This window comes from Podarcis vaucheri (genome assembly GCF_965113315.1).
Source record: "Podarcis vaucheri genome assembly, chromosome: 17".
Taxonomy (NCBI): domain Eukaryota; kingdom Metazoa; phylum Chordata; class Lepidosauria; order Squamata; family Lacertidae; genus Podarcis; species Podarcis vaucheri.
The window spans coordinates 16756415-16780706 of record NC_138755.1 but is presented as its reverse complement, the minus strand read 5'-3'; the positions used below and the strand labels follow the sequence as shown (position 1 = coordinate 16780706).

Here is a 24292-nt window from a genome sequence, read left to right as displayed (position 1 = left end):
TTTCAAGTAAACATACTTAGTGTGAGAGAGTTTAACAATGGTGTGGTTGGACTGCTTTCAGAAATAATACAATGGGCTGTTTTGTCGCCTTTCCCACACACAAATACAGGCCAGGAGGCTAGGAGTATTTTTTGATCATGTAGACATTCCTCATTATTTCAGACCTCAAGCCAAGCAGCAGCGGTGAGGCAAGGGGAAGAAGTAAGAGATAAGTTTGTGGACCAGAATTCTCTACAAGGCATTGAACAGGCCACTGGTATCCTCACGTATCCCAGTCATTGCACACTCCTTTCCAACTTCTTTGTTTGCTAAAAAATGACAAGCACATCCCTAAGTGTGACACAAACACACACTCTTTCTACTCATCAAGTTGACAAAGGTCAGCCACACGGACCAGAATATATATTGAACTATTCAGCCCACGGGCCATCCTAATAGATACTGAGGGATTCCTTGCAATACCACAGAACACAGGGGAAGTTAAACAGGCTGAACTTAAGTTAAGAATCATACTTATTGCAAAACGTTAGTAACAGAAATATGACTGTGTGCAGTCATTTAACAGATGTATGCTTTCATTCCACATCACAGCTAAGGCTGAGTGCATGTGCATTTACCTGCTTGCGAGTAAGCCATAATGAACCCTTTTGGTCTTACTTGGGATTGTACTGCAAAGTCCCAGAGTACATTCATTCATTTATGCTACAGCTTCAGCTGAGTTAATAATTGGAGGCAAAACTATACCTCTGCAAAGTACACCGAGTGGGTGGAGATATGAGAAAAAATTCTTCTGCGAGAACCACAATGGCTTAGAAGTCAATTTTTAAAAAACCTACTTTCATGGCAAGAAGTGCTATTTGTATAGTGGATCTTAACACAGATAATACTCAGGGCTGATCCAAATTTTATTTCAAATGGTTCCAAGAAATTCCCTTTGTCTCCTGCTGAAACTTTAAGATGCTCATTATTTAAACTACAAGTTTCCAACCCACAATATGTATTTATTTCTGGCATTAGAGTTCTCTGAAAAGCTCAGAGCAGTATTTTAGCCTTACAACACTGCAGTCCGATGGGATAAAGCTCTTGAAAAGACTACAGAGATGAGTGGGAATTTGAACTCAAGGCTCCTTGCATTGAAACCCAACTACACTGTCTCCTTTTAAAATTCTTATTAGGAAACACAATGCAAACAGATCCTTACTTTCAATTGTATTTAAGCAATAACACTTATGAGAGAAAATAAATACAAATGCAAAAAAATACGATTCAAAATTGGTTTAAACCAATTATATGGTTTCTTGCAGGGCAATTCCAATGTGCAGAACTTGGAGGAATCGCTGAGAAACAAACTTATCTAGAGTTTGTATTTCATAGGCTAATGAACATTTAAAAAGCTTGGGGCATATGTATGAAAACACACACACACAAGTTGGGCAAGCTGAGAACACAGCTAATAGTTATTAATTATATGCAACCTTGATATCTGCTACTAAATTACACCTGAAATTCCTCTGTAGATAAAGCATTGAGGGCAAATGAGTAACACAGCGATCTTTACCAAAACATACATGTTTTTAAAAAACATTGCTTTGTCTTAAGAGCTGCCTTGAGGGCCCATCCCATATGTGGACAGAAAGACAAGGTAGAACGTTTTAAATTAAAATTAATATGGACAGAAACAGTCCTTGTCCAACAAGTTATGGCTTGCCTTTCTAGGCATTAGGCAACATGAATTTCATCGCTTATATTATATATAGGCAGCTTGTTTTAAAATTATGAAGCCAGCTTGTCACATCTATTATTATTATTATTCGATTTTTCCCTAGATTTTTTGTTATAGGGGGGAAAGGAACAGGGGAAGAGGGGGCCCTTTATGTTGATAATCTTTATTACCTATAACGAAATGACCTCTGCTGAAAAATAAAGAATTAAGTCATTTGTCTTATGAGGTATGGTGGACTTTTTATGGCATACAATTTAGCTAATAACTGGTTGAGGCCAATCTTTAACAAGTCACATATTTCCATTGTCCCCTCACCCCCCGCTTATGCTTTTACCACATCCTAACAAAAACATGACCAGAACTGGTGAAAAACATACGGTTCCAACTAATGAATCACATACTTTCCCGCAAGTACAGTAAGTACTACCAGCTGTGACAGTCTCGATTTGGCAGTGGAACCAGTGCAGTACAAGGCCGACACATCTGAAACCAGCTGTACTGAAAAACCGCAAGCAATATAAGTCCGTCTGCCTTCTCAGGGGCTTCTTTGTCTCTGTCTGTCTCTCTCTCGGCTCTGTCCCTAGGATTTGCCAGCCATTTTTGTTTTGACAGGACTCTGAGTTTTAAGAAATTTCGAGAGCACGGTGCGTAGAGCGCGGGGGTGGGGGTGGGGAGGAATCTGCTGATTCAGGAAACTGGGTCTCAACAAAACGATAAGGGGTTCTTTGTCAAATCCGAGTATGCGTCAGGAAATTTAAAGAGAAAGTGCACAAAACTGACAGTGACACACACACACACAGTGCTAGGATCAGTTGTTATATTTGTGAAGCACTAGGCATCTTTGTAACTAGGTTTTCATTGAAACAAATAGGGCATACTTTGAAATGGACAGCAAACCCTATTTTCCAGTGACTTCCCTGATTTAGAGAAGCCATCCCAGTTTCTGATTTGATCCTGAAATGTCCGGCTTTTCCTTAGGACATCCCTATTTTCACTGGAGAAACGTTGGAAACCCCGAGCCATCTGAAGGCAGCCCTGTATCGGAAAGGGTATTTTATGTTTAATGTGTTCTTACGTTTTATATATGTTGGAAGCAGCCCAGAGTGGCTGGGGAAACCCAGTAAGATGTGTGGGGTATAAATAGTAAAATTATCATTATGGAATGGGACGTCCCTATTTTCACCGAAGAAATGCTGGAAGGTATGGAATAGCAGTACAGTGGTGCCTCGCAAGACGAATGCCTCACAAGACGAAAAACTTGCGGTTTTTGAGCTGCATCGCAAGACGAATTTCCCTATGGGCTTGCTTCGCAAGACGAAAACGTCTTGCGTTTTTTGCAAGTTTGTTTCCTTTTTCTTAACATTGTTAATACAGTTGCGACTTGACTTCGAGGAGCAACTCATAGAGTTGTGGTAGACTTTTTTGAGGTTTTTGGTGATTTTTGAAGGTTTTCCAAAACTTTTCCGACACCGTGCTTCGCAAGACGAAAAATTTGCTAGACGAAAAAACACGCGGAATGAATTAATTTTGTCTTGCGAGGCACCACTGTATTAAAACTTTGTGCTTTACTGTTTCACAGTCAAAGCATTCAAGCTGGTGTGTATATGCACACAGACATGCCCACACAGAGATTGTTTGTCTTATTTCTTAAAATTTATACACCGCTTGATTGTAAGAAAAAACAACTCGAAGCAGTTTACAAAAAGATGAAACCATAAAATTTGGAAGGGGTGGGGAGAGATGACAATATAGTGGTACCTCGGGATAAGAACTTAATTCATTCTGGAGGTCCGTTCTTAACCTGAAACTGTTCTTAACCTGAGGTACCACTTTAGCTAATGGGGCCTCCTGCTGCCGCCATGCCACCGGAGCATGATTTCTGTTCTCATCCTGAAGCAAAGTTCTTAACCCAAGGTAATATTTCTGGGTTAGCGGAGTCTGTAACCTGAAGCGTCTGTAACCCGAGGTACCACTGTACATTAAAATGTACAAGAACTTAAAATACTAAAACATTAAAATTCACATCAGCATTTCCAAGCATCTGGGTAGGCTTGTCTAAACAAGAATGTTTTTAGCTGGCACCGAGAATAGAGTGAAGGTGTTCGCATAATCTCAATAGGCAGGGATTATGATGGCTCCTACCCATCATCATTTGCTTTTGGGCTACCAATAGCCAGCTGTTGGCCGCTAGGGGAAAGAGTATGCTAGACCAGAGGTTTACAACCTCTTTTGTGCCCACTGCTCCCTTGACCAACTACATTCTTTCTGCGGCACCCCAGTGAGGCTCAGGAGCCCAGCTGTGTCACCCCTTGCCTACAGAGCTGGCAGCCTCTCACCCTTTTTCAAACACCTCCCTTGTGGAGGGTTCCCTCAACCTCCTTCCCTCTCCCCTCTCTTTGGGAGTCCTCTGGGCAGCCACTGCTGCCACCCCTGGTCTCAGAGCTGCCCACCCTGCCCCAAAGAGAGGTGCCTCTTCACATTGCCCCACAGGGGCCTGGGACTTGCCTGTCCATTCCCAACAGCAAGGGCTTTCTGGGGTCCCTCACCTGCTTGCTTGCTTGCTTACTCCAAGGTCACCTCAGCTCCTGGTAACCAGCATCCCCTGACCACACCCAGAGGTCCCATTTGCGTGGGGAGCTTGTAGCCAGGGCTGTTGCAACAAAAAGCTGTGCAAGCCATGGGGAGGCAGAGACATCAAAGGGCATCAGAGGAGGGAGGGAAGGAAAGAGGGACAGAGACCAGTGTTGCCCACAGCACCCCTGAGCAGTATTCAAGGCACCCCAAGGTGTCATGGCATCCTGGTTGAAAACTATTGTGCTAGACTAATTCAGTAGGGCTCCTATGTTTTTAGAGTGGCTAGATGTTGTTAACTACTGGACCTCCCAGAGTTTCAAGGGCTGCCTGGACATCCTCCAGTTTTCATACATCTGGAGCAGGATATACAGGAGCTATGATAGTCATCCTCAGATATCTAAGGGGCTGTCAAGTAGAGGATGGAGCAAGCTTCTTTTCTCCTGCTCTGCAGGGCAGGACCAAACCAACTGATTCAAGTTAAAAGAAAGGACATTCTAACTAAACATCAGGAAGAACGTTCTGACCCTAAGAGCTGTTTGACAGTGCAGCAGATTCCCATGAGAGGTGGTGGACTCTCTTTCCCTGGTGATTTTTTAGCAGAGGTTGGGTGGTCATCTGTAATGCATGATCTAGGTGACATTCCAGCACTGCCAGGAGTTGGACTAGATGATGCTTCATCTCCACAGTTCTATGATTCTATGAAGGTTGCAGGTTTGATTCCTGTATGGGGCAGCTGCATTTTCCTGCAAGGGCTGGGCACTATATGATTCTCAGGGGCCCTTCCAACTCTACAATTATATGATTCCACGATTCTAAGACAACTATTTCTAGAACAATGGGGTTTTTAAAAACTCAGTTTTAACTTTTCCCTAAAGATGCCAAACTTTCGACTGGCTAGGCTGTTGTGCCATCCTCACTTTCATGGCAAACACAAATTCGGCAGGTGAAACCTTTCTACGCATGTAGATGGACTGCAAGAAGATTGAACCTATCCATTCTGAAGGAAATCAGCCCTGAGTGCTCATTGGAAGGGCAGATCATGAAGCTGAGGCTCCAATACTTTGGCCACCTCATGAGAAGAGAAGACTCCCTGGAAAAGACCCTGATGTTGGGAAAGATGGAGGGCACAAGGAGAAGGGGATGACAGAGGACAAGATGGTTGGACAGTGTTCTTGAAGCTACCAACATGAGTCTCACCAAACAGCAGGAGGAAGTGGAAGACAGGAGTGCCTGGTGTGCTCTGGTCCATGGAGTCACAAAGAGCTGGACACGACTAAACGACTAAACAACAGATATAGCAAAAAAAAAGCACCTGAAAAATGTTTGCTTTTATGCAACTGCTTGAAGCACAATAAAGAGACTGACCAACATTTCCACTTCTCAGCAACAATATATCCTATGAAGAAGGCATATGAGGTTCTGGGAAAGATTTAAAAAAGCAATGCCTAGGGCACCTTCCTTACGTAGCGGGAGGTGATGACCCGATACCATCAGCAATGAGGTTTGCTATATTCAACAAGAATTGTTTTGGGACCATCACCACTGCTTCCTCTTAAGGCCGGATCAGTTCCCTTCCTTCCTGAACAATGCAGTAGTTCTCTTTTACAGGTCTGTGGAAAAGGAAGAGGAGTTTGGGAGCTAGCACCTGCTTCCCTGAACAAGGAGACATGGTTACTAGCCAATAAGCTGTCTTGTCAGGTCTGAGCATTCTCAGAAGCATTGTTCATGCCACAGGCAATGGAACTGTAATATCTGGGGTGGGGGGTGGGGATCCAATTAGGTCTGTCCCTACAATGGCAAGAGTGTTTTCTTTGTAAAAGAGAGGGGACTTGGGTGAGGAGGGGAAAGGGGCAAAAGCATCTCAAAGGCCTTTGAGATTTTGTGAGAATTTTACAGGAATGCCGGCAAAACCCAGACAAGCTTTTTGGCATGAGAAGGGTAATATTTGGCCATCCTCAAAGCCAACTGTGATGAGTTTGTTTTCTATGTATATCACAACAGGTGTTGTGACGCAAGCAATTCAAGATGTTTCGGATGAGAAATGATAAAGTGGATGATCCGTCACGGCTCTGCCTCTTCAAATCCAACGTTGCTCCACTGCAGAGTAAGTGATTCAAAGACTGAAAGTCATGGACCAGGGACTAGCTATAGATGCTTGCTTCCAAATCTGGTCTAGTCACAGTCTGGCCTAGGCAATGAAGCTCCCTGAACTTGGTAAAGGTAAAGGTATTAGGTCCAGTTGGGACCGACTCTGGGGTTGCAGCGCTCATCTCGTTTTATTGGCCGAGGGAGCCAGCGTACAGCTTCCAGGTCATGTGGCCAGCATGACTAAGCCACTTCTGGTGAACCAGGGCAGTGCACAGAAACACTGTTTACCTTCCCATCAGAGCGGTACCTATTTATCTACTTGCACTGGCATGCTTTCAAACTGCTAGGTTGGCAGGAGCAGGGACCGAGCAACAGGAGCTCACCCCATTGCGGGGATTCGAACCGCCAACCTTCTGATCGGCAAGTCGTAGGCTCTGTGGTTTAACCCACAGCACCACCCGCATCCCTGATCTTGTTAGGTGTCTCCTTACATTTCTTACAGTCTGCCTCCCTATCTTTCTGCCTACTTCTCCTGAGAATCCATTTTCTACCACAAGAGCTTGGCTCTTGCGATTCAGGCCAATTCTGATGTTTGTTCCTCCCATGGAATACTGTCCACAGCCGTGATCAGAATCCTGCTATTCTTGAGCTTAGCTTTTTACTACCCGACAACAACAGCTTCCACCTAAGCACTTTAAAAAATGTGTTTTTGATGTAAGATATACCGTATATTATGCCTACCACCGCCTTTTTCTTCTTATCTTTAAACATTTAAACATATATCTTATCAAACAAAATAATGAAATCTGCTAAAGGAGATTTGACTATTAACCTTTTCTACTAACGTGCACCAGAATAAGGGCATCTTGTTGATGCTTTCATTCTGCAGGTTTATTCACTAGCAAACACAATATTTTAAAATAGACGGTTGCAAACACAAGCCTTTTCTTTGATCATCTGCTTGTCGCCACTTGAAATGGGAGCTTCTGGGCTCTATTGTCTAGCAGACTCTGAAAGATAGCTGTGTGTTCTCCACATGAACATATAAGAAGCCCTGAGCCAACCATGGCTACTAAATGTTTCATGGTTTTCAACATAGGAGCAGTCTTCAAAAACAAGGACTCTTGAGTTGTTTTAAGCCATGGTTCATATAGCCCATTACAAACCAATACTAGATTATTATGCTAGTCAAAGATAAGTTTTAACAAGTAGCATGTGGGAATTAGCAATGCTAGCTATGGTGTGCCCTATTTGCTTGTGGGTTCTAGAAGTGGACCATTCACTCAGGTCTCCATGCCCCAACAGGTTCTGCACTCTGGTGAGCCTTCAAAACAGATAAGTAGGTTTAGATACAGCTTCATTTTTATTAGGGAAAACACAGAAATAAACCTGTCTTTCAGTATGGCAGAGCAGTTTATACAGCCATTCAAAAAACCATAGTGCTGCACCAACAAGCACAAAACAACCCCTCTGCAGCACCACAAATCCAACTGAATGGTGTGATGTTGGAAAATGTTGGTCACTTTTCCTACCTGGGCAGTTATGTTTCCACAAGGGCCAACATTGATGCCAGAATCCGTTATCGCCTGAACTCTGCAAGTGCAGCTTTCTCCCAATTGAAGTGCAGAGTGTTTGAGGACCAGGACATTCACAGGGAAACCAAAATGTTTGTTTACAAAGCTATTCTACTACCAACCTTACTGTACGTTTGTGAAACATGGACCTCCAACACTTCGAAATTTTCCATCAACGGTGTCACTGAAAAAATTGCATATCACTTCCGAAAATAGGCGAACTAATGCCAGTGTACTGGAAGAAGCAAAGATCACCAGTGTCAAAGCAATGATTCTTCAACAGCAACTTCATTGAACTGGTTGTGTTGTGCGGATGCCTGATTATTGTCTTTCAAAGCAACTACTCTATTCCAAACATAAAAATGTAAAGTGTAATGCTGGTGGTCAACAAAAGAGATTTAAAGGCTCCCTCAAGGCAAATCTTTAAAAAAGTAGTATAAAAGTAAAGGGTCCCCTGACCAATAGGTCCAGTTGTGACTGACTCTGGGGTTGCGGCGCTCATCTCGCTTTATTGGCCGAGGGAGTCGGCGTACAGCTTCCGGGTCATGTGGCCAGCATGACTAAGCCACTTCTGGCGAACCAGAGCAGCACACAGAAACGCCGTTTACCTTCCCGCCAGAGCAGTGCCTGTTTTTCTACTTGCACTTTGATGTGCTTTCAAACTGCTAGGTTGGCAGGAGCAGGGACCGAGCAATGGGAGCTCACCCCGTCACGGGGATTCGAACCGCCAACCTTCTGGTCGGCAAGTCCTAGACTCTGTGGTTTAACCTACAGCGCCACCCGTGTCCCAGTATAACACTAACAATTGGGAAACACTGGCCTGTGAGCACTCCAGCTGGAGAACAGCCTTCAACCAAAGGTGTTGTGGATATTGAAGACACTCAAACTCAGAATGAAAAGGAGAAATGTGCTAAGAGGAAGGCACATTTGGCAAACTCTTACCAAGATCAACTCCTGCCCAGAAACCTATGTCCCCGCTGTGGAAGGATGTGTGGATCCAGAATTAGCCTCCATAGTCACCTACCGACACACTGTTAAGACCATTTTCATGGAAGACAATCTTAGTCGGCTACGAGTGATCGCCAAAGAAGAAGATAGCTTTCTACTAACTCTAACATATTCATAAAGAGATGAAACAAAGGCAGAAAGGAACATAGGGGACAAACTGTGCCAGATATATGAGGGTAAACTGCAGAATATGGATAGCTGTCTTTTTAAAATGAGAGCAAGCACATCAAGTGATTCTAAGGATAATCCTAGTTGTTTTTTCTAATGTATTTCTAATCAATAAAAAAATTGATGTGACGTGAGCAAATTTTTATTCTGAAAGTGTAGCCTACAGAAAAAAAGTTTGAGAGCCATTCCTCTTGTCCCGCTGCTTTCTCTCAAGATAAAACACTCTTTCATGCTTAATGGGAGGAAACAGCAATTCAAGTTTTCTGCGGATTGCAGTTTGTTCTGATTTTGAGCTAAAGCATGGGTTTTTCCTAGGATAGGAAAGGAGCAAGGGGAAAAACTATTCAGAACTTCTCAGACCTGTAATTTCTAGGTACCAGATGAGCAGAAGTATGAACAAGCCCTAAGAATTGAAATGAATCAACATGACTAAGTTAGGTCCATTAATTTCTGTAGGTCTACTCATAATAGAACAGTTGATTATCACCCATTAATTTTAAATAGCACAAGCTGAACAAATGGGGATGTGTCATGGCCCCAGCCTTCTCGCAGCTTCTCGTTCTGTTCCCCGCTGTGTACCTTCAAAATCTGCTCTACAGAGTTGAGGGACCCTCTGCAGCCAATTGGAGACCTGGAAGATGCAGGAGGGCAAGAGGAAGGGGACGACCCATTGGTGCAACACTGGATATTTCCCAGAGAGCGCAATCCTGTTTGCTCACAATCACTTAAACGGAACCTACTTCCTGTCAAGTAATTTTACCCAACCTGGTATCCACTAAATATTGTTGGACTACAACTCCCATCAACCCTGATACTTTGGCAGTGCTGGTTAATGGTTGATGGGAGCTGGAATCCAACAACATGTGGACGATACCAAGTTTGGGAAGGCTGCTGTAAAGTATTGTTTATTTCATAGGACCCCATCATCAACCCAAACAGCAGAAAAGAGACGTGTTGCTTTAGTTAGAAGCTAAACAATTCTCTTAATTCTTTTCAAATATGGACATTTTCTCAGTATAATTCCAAACAAAAAGTGCCACTACTTTATTTACAAAAGAAATGCTGACAGCTCTCTAATTATAACAGTGTTGTCAAGCTGCTGCTTAGTGGAACACAATTACATTACGTCCTTTTTCTCCCCCTCCCAACCCCCAAAATTTAAATTTCACTGCTCTGCTACTAATTATAAATGTCAAAAGCAGAACAAAAGCTCACTGGCTTGACTGGCTGACGACGTCTGCACACAGACAAAATTCATTTGTGATTTCAAGATGCACAAAATGACAACAGTCTTCCATGTGGCACCACTAATGGTTATCTAATTTTGTTGCCATTAAGAAATGCTAAATGTAAAGTCTTAATTAGTGATAGGCGATCTCCCTGATTCAGAACTGGAATCAGCAGTTTCGAACTTTCTCAGTGAGACTGCAACAAACTTTTTTCTGTTTTTGTTAAAGCCCAAGTCTTGTGATACTAATTCTTTGGAGCCAATAGCCGACCAAACACAATAGCATTTTTACACAATTTGCTATATCCGTGTGTGCCAAGTAAAAATCCCAAATTAAAGCCAGTGTTATCTAGCTGTTTGAAAGCAAACTGCATCACTACCAACCCAGAGCTTTAGCAGATGCTTTCACTGTCATCCAGAGAACCGTGCAACAAGTTTCGCTTAACCAGTAGGGCTATACAGTGCCCCACTTTTCAATGGTGCATGGAAAACAGCTTCTGAAACAGAAATTGCCAAAACAGTTTGTGACACAGCATGGAGTAGACAGAGTCTTTCAAAGGAAAAAGTTGAAAAATACCACTGGGCAGACGCAAGCTTTGGGGTATCCCTAAAGCTTTCCCTAAAGTAGTTATTTGGATTCTGACTTCACTTCATGTGGAAATCTGTGCCCTGTATTTAACAGCTGCTTTGAACACAGATTTAAGTCCTACAAAACAAGCCTTTCCAACTCCTGCCTAAGAGATTCCTAGATGCATGCCTCACCTGCTAATGATATTACAGTAAAAATTATCTGATATTTGTGAAAAATAAGGTATTCAATAATTATACTTCAATCGCTATTCCAAATCTCAGGCTTTAATTGCCCTGGGTTTTGACTCGTTCCACTTTATTTTGCACTTTTCTGTTGTTAACAAAATTCATGAGGTAATACTAATCCTTTCATGCTACAGAAATGCTAATGAGTTCTGCTTTTGATGTACTGGTTAACAGTGGGCTGGGAGAGCAAGTGATAAACCTGTTGTTCTCCTATTTTAAAGGTAAAGGTAAAGGTACCCCTGCCCGAACGGGCCAGTCTTGACAGACTGTGGGGTTTGTGCGCCCATCTCACATTTATTGGCCGGGGGCCAGCGCTGTCCGGGGACACTTCCGGGTCACGTGGCCAGCGTGACATCGCTGCTCTGGCGAGCCAGAGCCGCACACGGAACGCCGTTTACCTTCCCGCTGGTAAGCGGTACCTATTTATCTACTTGCACCCGGGGGTGCTTTCGAACTGCTAGGTGGGCAGGCGCTGGGACCGAACAGCGGGAGCGCACCCCGCCGCGGGGATTCGAACCGCCGACCTTTCGATCGGCAAGCCCTAGGCGTTGAGGCTTTTACCCACAGCGCCACCCGCGTCCCTATTTTATTAAGTGCTATTTTATTTATTAACTCCTATTTTATTAAGTGCTAAATCACCATTGTTTAGCAGTGATCAGCACACAATAGAGCATGATAGCTGGTCAAAGGTGGAAAATGTGGACGCATTTACCTGAGAGATTTGGAAAAGGACATGAAGAGGAGTACATCTGCTAATTCTAGAAGCCCCCAAGCTGGGGAAATGGAATGTTTGGTTTTAAAGGAAAACATATATAGTGGGCATAAACCTGGTGGAATGGAGAGAGCCAGTGGGATATCATTATCTCTGGACATAGGAAGAGTTAATTGGGACAGTGTCACTCTGTACATCAAGGTCAGCATATGGCCAAACTAGAACTCTCAAAAGGGGAAGACACCTTACCAAAATCCCTATGGGAAGAAACTCTGGGTTTCACACTGAGAACACACTATTGTCCTCCTGGGCCAAAATGGCCAGGATGCTCTTGAGATAAAGGGTGAAATCTGGGAGGCAACCAAAGGAAGAAGCGTTGTAGTAATGAGTGACTTCAATTACACTCACATAGACTGGATATAATGGAAGTTCTGGCCACAACAGAGACATCATACTATAAATTGCTGTGCCCTGTAACAGATGGTCATGGAAATGACCAGATAAGAAGTGACTCAGGACTTAACTCTAAGTAGCAACCAAGATCTGCTGAAAGGTACAAGTGTTGTTTAATTGATCAGGAACTGTGACCACATTGCTATCAAATTCAATTTATATCTAAGTAGAGTATTGCCAAGAAAGTCCATTACAGTCACATTTCAGTTCAAAAGTGGAATCTTTCCTAGTGAAAGGGAAAGAGGTCAAATCCAGAATGCTTGTGGGATAACATTCAAAACCACAATAATAGATGATAAGCTACAATGCATACTAGAGATGAAGAAAGGTATCACCAGGTCCAGGAGGATGTGGTTAATGAGCAGAATCAAGGGAGCTATAGGAGGCAAGAAGGCTTTCTTTAGAAAAAGGAGATCTTGCCCCCAAAGAAATACAAATTTGGCAAAAGAGATGCCTGGTGTGATCGCCTGGGACTCGGACTCAGAGGCTGAACCTGAGGAATCCCAGCCTTCACAGGAGTCCCCGCCTCCAGGAACAGCTGAGCCAGGGCTGGGGCTTGAGCCTGAAGGGTCCTCACCTGTGCCGGATCCTCAGGAGCAGACACCAGCTGAGTCTGCTCTGGAAGTGATGGAGGACCCATTGCCTGCAGGTGCTCCACTCCCAGCCCCGTCAGGGGAAGGTGAGGTTGCCTCTGGGTCTGCTAACCCTCCAGCCTCTCCTAAGCTGCAGAGGCTCAGGGCAGAGAGGCGGAGGGAACTAAGTTCCTGCAGGAGGAGTGCTTGCCTCCAGGCCAGGAAAGGTGAGTCACCTGTGGACCGGGGCCGCCCTAATGCCTCGGGGCAGATAAAAGCCAGTCAGCCCCAGTCCCAGGTTGTGGGAGCAATGTTGTTGCTAGCCTGTTCCTGCTCTTCTGCCAGAGTTCCTGACCCCACCCGACTCCCCGTCTTGGACCTAGCTACAGCCTTGATGGACAACCTCCATACCGCACCATCGACCTCGGACTGGACTCGGACCTCACCTCTCGGTTAGCCCCCGGGACTAGCATACCAGCAAGCAATAAGGGATAGAAAAACAAATATTTCTAAGCACATCCAATGTAGGGAATTAGATAGGGAGACAGTTAACCTATTAAATTAAAATTTTAAATTGCTATTCTAAGAAGAAGAAAAATATGCTCCCAAGATCAGCCTGTGAACTCAATGACTGGGAATAAAATTGTAATGGCAATTTTATTTTTAGGGTTCTTGGGCAATTCAGGATAATATAGATGAACTAGCTTAATCTAGTTTGTGAGGGAACTGATGGAAAGCATTATGAAATAGAAAATATATAGCAGAACACATTTTCCAGAAGAAATATCAACATAGCTACTATGAAAACTCCTGCCTCGCTAATCTTTTAGAACTCCATTGGGGAGATTCCAACAGATAAGCACCCTTGGATTTCCAATAATCTTTCTGACCAAAGTCCTCATCAAAGGTTCCTGAGTAAGCTTAGCAGTCATGGGATAAGAAGACAAGTTCTTTTTGGATCAGGAAATGATTACAGAACAGGAAGCAGAGAACAGGAAAAAATTGAAAGTTCTCACAATGGAGATATGGGGTTACCTCAAAGATTGTATTGAGACCACTGTTGTTGCTGTTCAGCTGGAATGAAAACAGTTCAGGGAGAGTAAAACAATGGCATAGCTCTTACCAACTTCCTCTTTGTTGCATCCTGATGGAATAGCTACTGCCAGGTGACAATGAAGCTGGCATCTCAGTGTCCAACTATGTTACACATAATGTGCTAATTGGTACCAAAAGGAACTCTTCTCCAAACACATTCACCCCAATAACTTTCATACCTGGGCAATAGGGTTGGAGGAGACCATAGTTGGAGAGGGAAGCGATAAACCTCCCCTTTCCTCCGGCTAAGATCTTGAGATCAAGCAAGCCTTGTTTGGGTGTAATTAATTTAAGAAAAGCAAAAGACTGAGCTGCACACAACACATTAAAAGTTGCCTGTAGTTTAACTCTTAGTGGCCCAATTTGTCATCTCTCCCTCTGCTGCAATCCCAATAAATTTGCTCAATAAAACTCAAATACATGCACTCTAAATGGAAACTTTACCATTCTGATTTATTCAGGAGAAATATTCCTCTCTCCCACCACCAAGCAATAATTCCAAAAGTGTGCCATATATTAGGCAGTGTTCTAGTTTGACATAAATCTGCTCATCTCCTTTAAGACTCATCATAATATTTATTAGGCTAATGTAAGCATTGCGCCAACTTTCCTGTTTCTGTTTTCATGGTATGTCAGCATAATAACTCTAACATCATAGGGTTAACATGACTGTTTCCTTTCAGGGTCATTCCAATCATAGCTTCTGTCAAAGCAATTGCTTTACATCAAAAGGAGCAATGGTAACAGTTCACAGGACATCAGAAAGCCTACAAAGGGGAGGGTGGGTGGGTGCGTGTGTGTGTGTGTGTGTGTGTGTGTGTGTGTGTGTGTGTGTTATGAGCTCCATGTTCTTAATACAATCTTACAATTATTTTTCTTGCAGGGTGCATTCCATGGATTCAACAGAACCTTTTAGGATCAATCCACTTGTTTCACTGGAGGAATGATAACCACTGAAAATCTACTTCCATGTGGCTCACTTCCCGTGTTGGTTCGTTAATACATGAAGTTCTGATCATATGGAGTCAGACTGTTCCTTCTTCCACAGGTGCCAGCAACTGAATGGTGCTGGCATGGGGAGAAGGCAACGGGCTCAAGGCCTTTTGAAGATGTCGTCATTCCGTCTTCTTATAAGGCTGGGTGTAAATAAATAAAATGTATCCAGCATCTTCATCACATTATTCTGCTGTATGGCATGCTGACGTTAATGCTTTCCTACCACTCAACCTACTTAGACACTTAGTGAGGCTTTCCTAGGAGGTTCCATAGCTGCAGCCTCTGGCCAGTCCTCGTCACCCAACCAGTCCCCGACATCAGCTCACTTTAGCAGAACCAACCCCAAGGGTGGGGGTCGTTGGGCACTGCGTTCTTGCAAACCACCAGGCGCCCCTAGAGCTGCTGCTTCTCTCTGCTCTTGTTGCCTTTTCACCTCCTCTCTCCAAGCACGCAACCAACTTTCCCAAAATTAGTGACCTCCTTAAGTTTTGGACTACAACTTCCATCGTCCCTAACCAATGCCTGCCTTGCGTTTTTCCTCTGGGTGGTTGTGGACGTTGGGCTTAGAGGAAGGTGGCAGATGAGTAGGCTGTGGATACAGTGAACCCACTTTGCCCAATTCCCAGAGCAGGGCACCACACTGCACTTTGGTTCATACAGTAAGCCCACAACTTATGTTCCAGAAATCATGCCTTAAACCAACAATAGTGTACAGTCAAAACACAATGGGTTCAATGGTGGATGGAATTGCCAAAGTCTTTTTTCCCAGATGCCTGCCCCCTTTACACCCCCTTTTTATTATTTTTGTTTATTATTTTTGTTTGTTATTATTTATTAAATGAACATAAATTGTGGGCTTGCTGTAACCGAAGAATGGTTATGTATGAGAGAAAACCCCACACGCATGTTGGTTTTTACTTTCACTTTCACTTTCAACAGACAAAACTCCAGCTGTATCTGCACTTTTCCCCCTGCACACATTCAATGGTTCTTTGGATGCTACAGGATCAGGCTACACAACAGCAAACCTTAGCACATTTACTTGGAAGTATTTAGTTGAACCTACAGGAGTCCTTGCTATGGTAGTTCTGATTCTGAATCTTTTGCAAAATGCAGTTTTCACATGGGCCTACTCTGATTTATTTATGTGTACTTTATATATGCATTTTGCTTTCTTAGTAGGCACATCTGGTGGAAGCGAGACCACATTTTCTCTTGACAGAAATTAGTATGCTTATTTCCCACCCACCTACCCCCACCCACCCTACTTTTACATTTTTCTCTTGAATGTTCATTGTCTGAAAGAGAAGCCACAATATGCCTTATATGGATTTCACAATTCTGGATTCTATTCAAAGGAACAGCACCAATGTGTTAAGCTTTTTAATATCCAAAACCAAAAATCAAACCAGGTTTATTAAATTTTGAAGCCTAAAGAATTCCTACTCTTGACTGGGTTTTATTGTTATTCCAGATTTGATTCATGGTACTTTGGATTTCAAAAGTACCACTAAAAGTAGGGAGGAAACATTAGAAATTTTACAATTTATTGTATTGAATCAGTCAGCTAAACAGCATTTCCAAGTTATACAAAATACCATGTCTGGGAGTTCATTAGATTGTTCTTCACACTGAATTACTGAGAAGGATGATGTATTTATAATACAAGCTTGCAATGCCATAAAATGGCTCATCAATCTGCTTTATTCATGGAAAGTCCACATAAGGCCACTAGCCTGTTACTGACAATAAACCTTGGGTGTGATTTCAAAAGACCTACACATTAGATAGTGATTCATAACCATGTCTAAGAAATCAAACTAGAGACTAACAAGACAAAAACCAAATGACATTTCCAAAGACGAACATCACACTGCAAGTGTACCATTCGTGTTCATCCTGCACAATGGAAAGGCAAATGGGTTTGCCAAAATATTACTGAGTAAACTACCAGGCTGCAAACAAAGAGAGGATACCTATATTGAAAGCAGACTTTATGTATATCGGCTACATATTCTACAAGGAATACAGCCTTTAAGCAAAATATGCTGCAAAGTGTGATAAGAATGGAATGCCACGTGATTGCAAATGTATACGTGTCGGTGGTCACAAGACATATTGTGCTAAGATATGTTTTATTTCTTCCAAACAATAGTAATCTTTTGTATCAAGGTCAGTCTGCAACATAACAACTACTGTAGAATAATTATATGAAGTCTGAAACAGAGGGATGGCTTCCCCAAGTTGCCCCTCTGTTCATATCAAGATTTAGACCATAGCTGTCAACTTTTCCCTTTTCTTGTGAGGAATCCTATTTGGAATAAGGGGATTTCCCTTTAAAAAAAGGGAAAAGTTGACAGCTATGATTTAGACACACACACACACACACACCTTTCAGGCACAGTGGTTGGCTTCTTTCAGCAAATCTGATGAACTGGCAATGTTGTTCGTAAACTGGCCAAGGCAAGTAACAATATTCAGAAGTGGCATTCAGTCTACATCTGGTAATTAATTTCCAGGCCACCAGGCCCCTGATTTTTCTATTGCTCTGTTCTTTGCTCCCTGATGTCTCATCATCCTTACGCCAAACCTTTGGTGATGGTCAGTATTCAGATTCCTGACTCTGCCTTGGAATTCTCTACACAAATACACAAAGCACTGTATTCTTTGCTTTGATCTTGTTTTGATCTATGGTTGTGAGTGCAAAAAGAGACTTCCTATGACCTCAGGCAGCCTTGTCAAAATCCCCCCCTTCCAAAAAAGCGATCAAAATGTAATTAAAAACAAAACATAAATCGAAACATAATTAAACACAACCATCTGATGCAGCTTTTGATTGGTGATACAACTTGAGAACAAATGTTTGAAAGCAATAGCAACCTGATTGATTGGTTGATTGATTGAATGTAATGTAATTTCTATTCCACATAGTGATACCTAGAAAATTCCTGCATTCATAATCAAAGTAAAAGCCTTTTGGAGAGGCCAACCTCTACAACTGACCTACTTATGAACTGCAATTGGCCTGACTGGAGCCTCCATAGCTTTTGATAACAAAAACGGGATTTTCCAGTAAAGGAGTGACAACACTGATGAGGCCCTGCTCCAGATTCCATCTTATGGCGATGCCATCAGGAGTCTCCATCAGGAACAGGACCTGAGATTAACAGAAGATCCTTCCTAGGGAAATGGTCTAACAACCTCGTCTCCAATTTCTATAGCCTGTTTCAATGGGCTTCGTTTCAGTTGTGTTAACCACTGCTCTCTGCCTGCTGTATTCTGATCACTGGACTGTTGCTCTCAAGTTAGTATTGCTGCAAATATTTATTGCTGTTTTAATTGTTGTGCACCACTATGGCACTTCAGTTAACTGTGATATAGAAATTCTTTTAATCAATTAATTAGATTGAGATTCAGAAGAATTGTTGTTGTGCCCAGGCTCTGGAATTCTCTACCCACCTTGCTCAGCCTTGACGGTTTTCTGATGTGTTTTGACAGACAGCTGTTTACCGTATTTTTCGCTCTATATGACGCACTTTTCCCCCTTAAAAAATGAAGGGGAAATGTGTGTGCGTCCTATGTAGCAAAGACGCCATAGCCCCACGACCCTCTCCCGGCTGGAGAGGTAATGCGTGGCTATGGCAGGAGCCTCTATAGCCCCGCGTCACCTCTCCAGCCGGGAGAGCGCGTGCGGGGCAAAAGAAGCCCCCCCCGCGACCCTCTCCCGGCTGGAGAGGTGACGCGCGGCTATGGCAGGAGCCTCTTTAGCCATGCGTCACCTCTCCAGCTGGGAGAGCGCGCACGGGGCTAAAAAAGCCATAGCCCCGCGACCCTCTCCCAGCTAGAGAGGTGACGCGCGGCTATGGCTGGAGGCTCTCCGCTGCGCCTTTCCGCTGCTCCCTGACCTGCTCTTTGGGGCTGGTGGTGGGCTTCCCCCCGCCAGCCCCAAAGAGCAGGTCGAAAGGAACCTGAAGCCTGGAGAGTGAGAGGGGTCAGTGCACACCGACCCCCCCTCTTGCTCTCCAGGCTTCCAAGGTAGCCACCTGAACGCAACTTAAACGGCACCTTGTTTTAGAGCAGGAAAACAAGAGGGGGAAAATTCTTCCCCTCTCTGCGCAGCGCCTCCTGCCGCTTCGCTGAAGGGGCGCTGGGCAGAGAGGGGGGGTTTTCTTGTTCTCCCCCCTCTAAAACAAGGTGCATCCTATTGTCCGGTGCGTCCTATGGTGCAAAAAATACGGTAAGTTGTTGATTGTTTTATGCTGACTGAAACTATTTATATAGAGTTTTGAACTACGCCCCCTATCTCTTTCATATTGTAGGCCTTTCATGTGTTTTGTGAAGGGTTGTTCTTGATGCTGTGAGCTGCCTTGAGTATTTTTTTTAAGACAAAATTAGAAAGGTGGAGAATATATATATTTTTAAATGAATAAGATTTATCAATGTACTTAAAAACACAATTTTAATCTCATTATAAAAATCAGTCTTTAAAATACTCACATATTTCAGCATTTCCCCTCTGAAAACCAATATGCTGTTCTGATACACTGTTTAAAAAACACTATAGCTTACCATTGTCCACAGTGAGAGACAAACAGCAGGCGTGATGTTATTTATTGAGCCGATAAAGGCATTTGCATTGCTCATTAGCAATTGTTAACATATGCAACATCTTTCCCTGGTCTAAAACCCTGTTTACATTCTCTGTGTCACAACTTACTCAAAATACCAAGACATCAGGTCTCTCTCATTTATAAAACAAACACAAAAGCAACTTGCTGAATAGTAATACATATGGAAAACAAGTGACATTTTAAATTGTTATTTAAAAATGGGATAGCGTCAGGAAATGAGGTTGGCATTCAAAAAAAAAAAAGCCATAGCAAAACAGATAACTAATTGATCAATTACTAAAGCCTGGTGCTGGAATATCAAAATGGCAGTGTGCCACATCAAAGAACAGATGAAGAACAAGATTAGTAGCAAAAACTTAGCAGTGGAAACTCTGCCAAAACTGTTACAGAATTTAGGCAAGTTGGGTATGTTTTTAAATGATCACATCCCTTTTCATAAGAAATTATTTCCTTAAATTTTAGCCAGATGATGGTGGACCATTAAGCCTTGCTTATTTAACCTTTCCCCTGCAATCTGCAACTTAAAAAATAAAACAAGTAGGGGAGCTGAACTCAGAAAATGCACCATGATGAACCACTGTGTGCTATAAAAAAGCAACCGAAAGTTCAGACTTTTAACACGAATATTCCCAGAAACGTGGTCACATTTTTTTATGCTCACGTTTTATTAGAACACCACAAATAATTGCAATCCTATTGGAATATTCCTGACTCTGATTAGCTCAAACAGGCCTGTTTCCCATTTCCCCTTGCCAGTCACTTAAAAAAATAAGGCATGGAGGGAACAGAATGGAAATGCTGCTTTCTCCTTCTGCTAAAATGAAGCGAGCCTTTCCTCAATATCTACCGGGGTGGGGGGGTGATCATTAAAGTAATATTGAATTCTTGGAATTTTTTTATTTTTTTATTGAATTTCATTCCCTAATTTTTTCATGCCCTGGGTGGGGAGGGGTGTTGAATTCTCAATGTCACAGAACATCCAGCACGGAGCTACTACGGCCGATTCCCCCCTTGGGGGAAGAAGGGGATTGCTCCAGGAGGTTTGGGTCTACTCTCTGTTTGCGTGAAGCGGACATTGGCATATCTTCCCCAGACTTTTCCTGTGGGGTTCATCTGGTAGGCAGGGTGGGGAATAGTTGTCGGAGCTGTACCAAGGTCAGCCAGCAAGAGCTGACAGTTTCTGTCTCTGTACAAAGAAAAGAATCAATACTTTTGGACTACGGCTGTGCCCTCAGTGTAAAACAACAAACATGCAGCGTCTGACATGTTTCTAGGTGATTTGTGGCAGAACCTCTCGTCTGATCTGTATCCAGGAGGTGCTGCGCTCCTGCCTTTTGCCTTTCTCCGCTCATCTCCCCAGCCCCCACCCAACCGGCTCTGTGATGTCTAATACTTTACTCAGGTACAGAGGCATGTAGTCTACCCTACAGCTAGTTGTCACTCAATAAATCACACCTACAAGCATGGAGTCTGCACACAGTGATCTGGGCTTTAACAAAGGATCAGAGGGACAAAGTGCAGGCAAGATACTGTAATTATAACAAAAATAAAACATTCAGTGAGCTGCAGCAAAGACGAAAGCTCTAAGGCACGGGCAGATTGTCATCCGAACGGGAGTCCTGGAACTGTGTTTGCCTCTCCATTATTTATGAACTTTCATACCTTAAAGGTTATTCGTCAAGTTCTATATAACAATATATAGCATACGAAAATACAATTGTTATTTTTTTTAAAAAAGAAACAAACAAAAGTGGTTTCTAATTAAACAAAATGGGAGAGTTTAAGACCCGTTTCAAATGCCACTTCCTCTTGAATATATTCCATGCTTGCTATTACAGCGACAACTGTAGAAATGGTATAAACAAAATAACAAAAAATAACTAATACAGATGCAGAAATAGAAAGAACCGTTGAAGCCTGTTTCACAATCTGGCCTATCATTTTAAGCAGTGCTTATTCTTTTTAAAAAAGGGGGGAGGTGCCTGTACTCACCATGAAGTTGTTACTCTAAGTGCCACACTTTTAACATTTGGGGGGTGCCGGTACCGTGTGCCCTTGAGTATCCCCAGGAAAAAAGCACAGATTTTAAGCATTAATTATACGGGTAGTTCACAGTTTTCCTGGAACTCACCTAGAAAAGCATAATTCTTATTATAATTGCCTCAGCCAGTGTCCAAAAAGAAAGCGAAATTCTAGATTTTCCCTCAAACACCTCTATGTGTGTCAGCATTTCAGGATTAACCATAATCTATCTATCTATCTATCTATCTATCTATCTATCTATCTATATCCCAGAACATAAAATCAGGCATTAATTACTGCCTGACTTTAATGGTCTGGCAATTATTAAAACCAGCCTAGATTTAGCACCTATGATTTTGCATAGATCCCTTGAAAACATTTTGAAAGTATATTATGTAATTCTATTTTCTTTCAGAAGAAAACAGACCCTGCTGCGCTTCTTTATTTTGGACCCAACCCTACGGATTGGTATCACTCATTCTGAATAATATTAATATTTACATTTAATCCGGTTTTAGCCATTGGGATTGAGTGTCAGAAAAGCTTTACATTTCCTTGTAGGTCTATCAGTGATGGATAGAATTTGTCCACCCACCATGTACTTCAATGACGTTGAATCAATAAATGTGGTTTAAGAGAATGGAGTTGTCCATTAATGATTTTTAAAAGTACAGCATGTAACCTTTTTAATACAAATCACATCACCAAAGTAATTGGATATAGAACCAATATGTTCATCCTGGACATAAAGGAAACAAGTTGGGGAATAATTTACAAAAGGTAACTTCAGAAGCTCGGTAAATCTAGGTTAAAGAAGAAAACCATAGTAATTTCTTTCTCTTCCCCTCTCTCTATATGCAGAAATACTGATATACACTTTTCAGGGACTAAGCACCATTGAACACAATGGGACTTACTCCTGAGTATACATGCATCAAATTTATCTGCCTGTAGCACTTATTCCTACTTTAATTGTGGTACAAATCATAATACTGGTCTCTTCAATTTTTAAAACACTACGCTAAAATCCACGACGTTAAAAAGTTCAAGGCTACAGGATGCAAGATACATGTTTTATAAGTACATATTCATTTATTTATTGTTGCCTGTGCTCAGTGCTAATCCCTAATGCTCCTTTCACGAGGTGTCTCCAGAAATATCAATGAATCAGCAGTCAATGTTATACACAACCAGATCTTCCAAAGGGCTACTAGTCAGTGGGTTTACTCCTGTGACAGGAACTTTGGGGGTTTACTTTACTTGTTGAATGAAGCAATGTGAAAGGCAACTGCATCTCTAGACAATGGGAAGCTGAACGTATTGCATTTCTCTACAAAAAGGTCTCTACAAGTAGTCAGGTGTGCTTCCTCCTCCCAGCCTCCTCCAGAGTGTGATTCGGAGATGGGGAACCTGTGGTCCCCTGGATGTGGTTGGACTCAAGCTCCCATCAGGCCCAGCCAGGAATGATGGGAGCTGTATTCTAGCAACAAATGAAGGTCTACGGATTGCCTACTTCTGGTGTATACATAGCTGTACAAATTCACACTGTGAGGCACAAGGATGTCTTCAAGCAACTTTGGTGCTTCTATTTACCAGAGAATAACCTGTATCATATCTAGTGACTATTTCTCACCTCCACAAACACACTGCCAGGTATTTTCCACATGAGGTGATCAGAGACAAAGCCTTCTCTGTGGTGACCCCATTCACTATCTTTTTTGTGCCAGATCTGTTAGTTTCTACCGGTAAAGCCCGTTTCCTCTTTTTGACATCCCCCCGCTCCATTTATCAATTTCATTGTCTTTGTTCTTAATGATTATTATAAACTAATCTAGAAATCCTTAGATTACACAGTATAGTAGTACACGTTTGAAGTACATAAATAATACTCCTCTCATTCGTGGCTTTTGGTTGGAATCTGCCACACAGATTAAAGGTAAACAGTACTTTTGTACTGTTTTATTGTTGTTAGCCGCCCTGAGCCCAGCTTCTCCTGGGGAGGGCGGGATATAAATAAAATTTTTTATTATTATTATTATTATTAGTATTATTATTATTATTATTAAAGGGACCCCTGACCATTAGGTCCAGTAGTGGCCGACTCTGGGGATGCGGCGCTCATCTCGCTTTATTGGACGAGGGAGCTGGCGTACAGCTTCCGGGTCATGTGGCCAGCATGACTAGGCCGCTTCTGGCGAACCAGAGCAGTGCACAGAAACGCCGTTTACCTTCCCGCCGGAGCGGTACCTATTTATCTACTTGCACTTTGACGTGCTTTCAAACTGCTAGGTTGGCAGGAGCAGGGACCGAGCAACGGGAGCTCACTCCGTCACGGGGATTTGAACCGCCGACCTTCTGATCGGCAAGTCCTAGGCTCTGTGGTTTAACGCACAGCGCCACCTGCATCCCGCAGCCACACAGAGTATGTTCCCCCTAAAACAAAATACCTCTCAACCAGATGCAACAAGAGTTTTTGTTGGTCAATAACACCCACTAAACCTGTAGATTATTATTACTCTTATTGTGTTATGTTTCAATAAATTAATAAATAAAAAAAGAGTTCTGGCGCTATACAGATTGAAATGGTATTTTTAAAGATACAGTTTGGTGTAAATCATTGAACACAGAAAGA

At 42.6% G+C, this 24292-nt stretch overlaps 1 protein-coding gene across 12 annotated transcripts in view; it reads right to left on the bottom strand.

Moving 5' to 3' along the window:
- The window catches only part of BNC2 (basonuclin zinc finger protein 2), a 409457-nt gene that overhangs the window by 184566 nt on the left and 200599 nt on the right, over nucleotides 1–24292 (bottom strand). The window contains exon 1 of one of the 12 annotated variants that reach the window (XM_082204624.1): nucleotides 21631–21649. The exons of the other annotated variants lie outside the window; for them this stretch is intronic. Within the exon in view, the coding sequence (XP_082060750.1) occupies nucleotides 21631–21633 (3 nt within the window). The 5' untranslated portion in view covers nucleotides 21634–21649. Of the gene's footprint in view, nucleotides 1–21630; nucleotides 21650–24292 lie in introns of those variants that run through there. 12 annotated transcript variants of the gene reach the window in all.